Source organism: Electrophorus electricus, chromosome 21 (genome assembly GCF_041902795.1).
Source record: "Electrophorus electricus isolate QZ-2024a chromosome 21, ASM4190279v1, whole genome shotgun sequence".
Classification (NCBI taxonomy): Eukaryota; Metazoa; Chordata; class Actinopteri; order Gymnotiformes; family Gymnotidae; genus Electrophorus; species Electrophorus electricus.
Window position 1 is genome coordinate 13,483,966 of NC_137517.1, and position 6,035 is coordinate 13,490,000.

At 42.6% G+C, this 6,035-nt stretch overlaps 1 protein-coding gene across 6 annotated transcripts in view; it reads right to left on the bottom strand.

Annotated features, from left to right (window-relative positions):
- Nucleotides 1-466: 466 nt before the first annotated feature.
- The window catches only part of st8sia5 (ST8 alpha-N-acetyl-neuraminide alpha-2,8-sialyltransferase 5), a 16,428-nt gene continuing 10,859 nt past the window's right edge, over nt 467-6,035 (bottom strand). For all 6 annotated transcript variants that reach the window (XM_027030215.3, XM_081703960.1, XM_027030216.3 and 3 more), the window contains 2 exons: nt 5,780-5,872; nt 467-4,546 (listed from right to left, as the gene is read on the bottom strand). In XM_027030215.3, the coding sequence (XP_026886016.1) occupies nt 4,084-4,546; nt 5,780-5,872 (556 nt within the window). In that variant the 3' untranslated portion in view covers nt 467-4,083. The remainder of the gene's footprint in view (nt 4,547-5,779; nt 5,873-6,035) is intronic.

Here is a 6,035-nt window from a genome sequence, read left to right on the forward strand (position 1 = left end):
AATGTTTTATTACGATGCAATTTATTATTGAAGATTCACAGTAAGGCATTCTTGGTTTGAGCTAGGTGGAGAAAGGATTCTGTGTGTGCGTGTCAGAGTAAACGATCACTCTTGTATGTGGCACAGTTGTAAATGATGCTTTGGAGACGTTATAGTGCGCTGTCCCGGGTCCTGAATTGTAACAGCAGTACGATAGCAAATGCGGACCAGCATGGGGGAACAGGCGCTGTCCGTGGTAATGAAACACATTCTCAGTAAAATGGGTTATGTGGGCAGGGGCATGGACACATTTTGTTTGGAGTACAGAGAGAATGTTTCTAAATTTGCATTAAGGAGTGTGTGCATGTGTGTAGATAGATAGATAGATAGATAGATAGATAGATAGATAGATAGATAGATAGATAGATAGATAGATAGATAGATAGATAGATAGATAGATAGATAGAAAACTATATATAGAGATCAATAAGTAAGATTGAATTTATTTACAGATTTGATAAAAAGACACTCAGCAACACATATAACACAGCAAAGCCACGTTTCTCGGCATTCTTCGCAGCAACAGTGAAACAGTGTCCGCATTCAGATCTTTTATTTTAATGATTATACATGAAATTCTTATTCTGTGGTGAAGTAGTGAATATGTGCATGTGCACCTTCTTACAGAGGAAACGCTCAATTCAGATGTCCATTAAGAGGAAAGGTCCCAGGTTTTACGGGAACAGGTAAAAAGGTCCCAGGTTTTACGGGAACAGGTAAAAAGGTCCCAGGTTTTACGGGAACAGGTAAAAAGGTCCCAGGTTTTACGTGAACAGGTAAAAAGGCCCTAGCTTTTACGTGAACAGGTAAAAAGGTCCCAGGTTTTACGTGAACAGGTAAAAAGGCCCTAGCTTTTACGTGAACAGGTAAAAAGGTCCCAGGTTTTACGTGAACAGGTAAAAAGGTCCTAGGATTTACATGAACAGGTAAAAAGGTCCCAGGTTTTACGTGAACAGGTAAAAAGGTCCCAGGTTTTACGTGAACAGGTAAAAAGGTCCCAGGTTTTACGTGAATGGGTAAAAAGGTCCCAGGTTTTACGGGAACAGAAATAACAGTAATGCTTTCAGGAGGGATGGATAAATATGCAGGAGCCTAAGAATGGTCACTACAAACAAAAGAGAGTGGGGTGTGTGTGTGTGTGTGTGTGTGTGTGTGTGTGTGTGTGTGTATTATTAGGGACTTTAGGAAGAAAAAGAAACTATGAATACAAAAGTAACTATCTATGATTCGCCTGATTAACACTGGTTAACCACAATACCATTAAGTTAATAATGATAAATTATTCACCATTTTAGTGAAAACATACCAGCCCTGTATGAGTGTACTGAAACAGAATGTCATTTTTGGATCGTAGTACCCATAATGGTTTCTGTTCCAGAGGAGTGACAGGAAACACGATGTGATGTTGTTGCACAAAAATGTGTTCAACTTGCATGTCCGTAACCGCTAGACAATTTACAGAACATACAGTCAGGGAATATTTAATACAGAACATGTGTTGGGTGAACTTCATTCCTTCATCTAAAGTAAACTGATGTGTGAAATACTTAAAACATGCACAAGACAAGTCAAAAAGAAGGTGGTACATGCAACTTTACCCATAAGGCAATGCGGCGTGACACACATGAAGGCAGAAAGGTTGATACAGAAAAAAAAATACTAAGGTTATGGACAGTCGGAAAAACTCCCAGCGTTAAACTCAGAGTCCTACAGAGTCCCAGACTGCAGCTGAAAGGCTCGGTGTATAGCCTTCACTTTTCCAAAACAATTAAAACGACGTCTGCAGCTTGTCAGTGATCCAGCACAACAAATCTATTTGTAAAAGTCACCTACAGGTTGTACATTTGCATGCCAAATTAAAAGTCCCTTTGAAAAGGAAACATGTACAACTTTCAACTAACCACCCTTAAGTCATCGAGTGGATGTTTGTCAAGTAGCACAGTGTTCAATTGCACAAATAAGGCTGAGAGACTGAGAAATAGCAATACTCAGTGCAGAGTGTCAGAAACCAAAATTGTTGGCAACAGTTTTACGTCATTTAATGAACGAACTCGACACTTCTTTTACCACTGTGAAATAGATGTACAGAAAGGTAGCCGGAGACCTATGCACAGTATAAGTGAGCTATGTTGATATAGCTGTTTCCTGGTTCTGAATCCATTTCTCAAAGCCATTCTCTTATCATAAAAAAACTGGGAAAAAAAACCCCTCTTCCTCTGAACATTTGGAGTTAGAGGTCCCCAGTGTTATCATTTACAAGCAACTTCAAAAGAAACCAGACCAGATATGTTTCATCTGTGTAGACAAAACTTTACTGTGCCAGAAATATTGTCGGATACTTTCTGAAAGATTCAAACCGGCCTCTCATATATGAGAAAGACAGATCACGTCCAGTCGTGGACCACGGGGATAAGCAGTCCAGGCTAGATCGTGGAAGGGCCAGGAACACACTTCATAAAGGCTTCATAAACCGTGTGTAACAATGTGTATAAAACTATTATAAATATTTTAAAATGATTTAAGATAGAAACTATAAAGTGAGAACAATGAAATTCTCACAGTGTTCCCTTGGAAATCTGTTAAAACGTTTGTCAACAGTAGTGAAAAAATGGCACAGCAGTGCCTATGATGATTTTGTCTACTTAATTGAATCTGTGGACGTTTATTCACAGCAAACATGCTGAAAGAACCATATTTCATCTCATGTTAACAATCCTGACGTAGGATTCTCCTAGATTACTGGGGGAGGGGGGGTAAATTATAGCGGTACATTATTTTTTAATTATCAGTATTTCTACAGCGTTTTAAAGGATACTTATGTAGTTAGCTAAGCTCAACGTGAATTCCCGTCACACTTTTTCGATTGAACTATAAAGCCACCATTACACAAAAAGGATGCCATGGCTTTAAAAAAACAAAACTTCTTCACACAGAACAAGCACCATATAGCAACACTACCGATGACTTCACAATATCAAAAACAGCATGAAATATGCTTAAATTGTCTGGTTCATCTTTATGCAGATGACGCTGTTATTTACACTTCTAACTCTGATATAATACAAATCCAGAATTCTGTAAAGTCTGATGTCAACTTGGTCCAAAGGTGGTTTCATGAACCACAGACTCGGGATGACTTCAGGGAAACGCTGTAGCAAGGTGCTCGGTCCCTTTGGCTGGCTCATTATTTTTGATGATGTTTTGAACTTTACTGTGAGCCCCTGGCCGATGTGACACCAAACGCACGTTTGTCTGGGTTCGCTTCGTCGCTCAACTGTTTTAATTTTCAACAAAAGTTGGAGTTTCTCCATTGCTTTTACGTTATCGATTACGCGGATGCTGTTCTTAGGCCTCTTACTACCACATATAATTATCTATGGAGATTTGATTTGAGGTACCCGTGTAGAACTCCAAGAATGGTTTTCCGGTACAAAGCTCCTTCCAATTGGAATAATGTTCCTCTTTTTCTGATATCGTTTACTTCCTTCTGTTGTTTCAGGAAATCGTAATTTTCCCATCTTAAAACAATCCATTTGTGCATAATTAATTTGTAGCCCAAAAGAGCACGGCTCTTTTATGTTGATGCAATGGATGTATTATCTGAGATATTTTAGAGTTTTTTTTCTCTTTTGTATAACAGCTGAGGGTTGAGGGTGTGGGGTCGAGGGAGAGAGAGCTGTTTGTATCTGGGTATTTGCAGTTTATGTTAAGTAATGATTTCTATATGTTGTGTTTTATAATTTTGCATTTGTGTTTGTAGGGCCCCCTTGAAAATGCTACATCTCAAGAGGCTATCCTTTCAATAAACTCAAATTAAATAAACAGTTGGCCCTTGAAGGCAACAATATTATTTCACACACACACACACACACACACACACACACTGCAGCTCTCAGCTTGCACTCGCAAAAACAGCTAAAACCGGAAGCTAAAAATAAAAATAATAACAAATAACTTAAACTGCACACATCCACGCCAAAGCTCGACCAATCGGAAAGTGGGTCAGGGGCCGCCTCAGCCCCGGGAGGCAGGGGGGCGGGGCAATCACCTGCACACGCCCGTGTGCACGTGCAGGATGCCGCGCGCGTGCATGTGCAGGAAGTTGAAGATCTCGTGCGGCATGGCGTGGAAGCCGGGGCGGGGCTTGACATTGTCGTAGTAGTGGTGCGTGACGAAGATGCCACTGGGGTTCATGGGAAAGGCCCAGAAGCCGTAGAGGTGCACCTCCTCACACAGCTCCAGAGCGGCGGTGGCCAGCATGAGGCCGCTGCTGAGGCGCTTGGCACGCACACCCTGCACGGCCCAGAAGCGCTGCGTGTTGAGCAGGTACTGCGGGTGGAAGAAGAAGACGCCGCGCGCCGAGCCGAAGTCGTCCAGCATGTACTTGACGCGGAAGGAGACGTCGGTGTTGCGCGTGTTGTAGAACGCCGGCAGCACCAACGACGAGTTCTCGTAGTTCTGCAGGACGTCGTAGAATGGACGACGCCACTTCTCCAGCTTCTGGAACCTGTGCGTGTGTGCGTGTGCGTATGTGTGTTTGTGTGTGTGTGTGAGAGAGAGAGAGAGAGAGAGAGAGACAGACAGAGAGAAAGAGAGAGGGAAAAAAAACATGTATGATTGCACTGTATGGCGAAAAGTATGTGGACACCTTTATTAACAACTGAGTTCACAGATTTGCCATCCCATTGCCATCAGATGTGCAAAAGTCTTGCGTGCAGCCTCAGACAAACATGGCCAGCAGAACGAGTCGTCCTTTAGAGCTCCGTGACTTTGGTCCTGTCATACAATGCCAAAGGTGTAGGAAATTTCTTCCCCGCATCGTTTTCTCCAGTCAACTGTAAGCGCAGTTACTGTCAAATATAATCTGGGTCTAGGAGACAACCAGAGACAGCTATTTACCGGAATGCACGGCGAAAACAGTGAAGTTTGGTGTAGAAGGGATAAGGTTCTGGGAATGTTTGTCAGGGTTCGGGCCCCTTAGTTATACTACAGCATGCAAAGACATTTTGGACAAGTATATGCTTCTAAATACGCAGCAACAGTTTGGGGAAGCCCCTTTCCCACACCGGCATGACCCTTGGTGAACACGTTGGTCCATAAAGACACGACGTGACGAGTCTGGTGTGGAGGAACTTTGGTGGCCAGCAGAGTGCTGACCTCAACCTTATGGATGACATGGAGCTGTGACATTTCATAGGGAGAGATCAAAGTGTGAGTGCAGGTGGCAAAATATGCGTTTATTCACTCGAGCAAGCGAACAAGAAAACAAGAACAACTTCAAATAAACGTAGCAAAGTCTCTCGGCATGGGCTGTGATGGCCAAGTGTCCACATACAGCATATGTGGATTTGTGTGCATGATTACGTAAATGTGTGTATGGAAGCATGTATCGCGTGTGCATGTTCATGTAAACGTGTGTATGGGAGCGTGTATCACACTTGTTTGTGTGCATGTTCATGTAAACGTGTGTATGGGAGCATGTATCGCATGTGCATGTTCATGTAAACGTGTGTATGGAAGCATGTATCGCGTGTGCATGTTCATGTAAATGTGTGTATGGGAGCATGTATCGCATGTGCATGTTCATGTAAACGTGTGTATGGAAGCATGTATCGCGTGTGCATGTTCATGTAAACGTGTGTATGAGAGCGTGTATCACTTGTTTGTGTGCATGTTCATGTAAACGTGTGTATGGGAGTGTGTATCACACTTGTTTCTGTGCATGTGCACAGGTATATACCTCTCTGTGATTATACTGGGGTTGATGGTCACGAGATCAGTCCTGGATCCCACGTCCACTGAGTACTTATCAGAGATGGGAGGAATATTGCATCTGAAAGAGAGAGAGGAAGATGGAGTTAGAGAGAGAGAGAGAGAGAGAGAGAGAGAGAGAGAGAGGGAGAGAGAGAGAGAGAAATGTGGCACAGTAAGTCCTATTTCAGCTCCCCATGGGGTAGCTGTGCTTTGGTAAAGAAGGCATCTGAAATATTAAATAC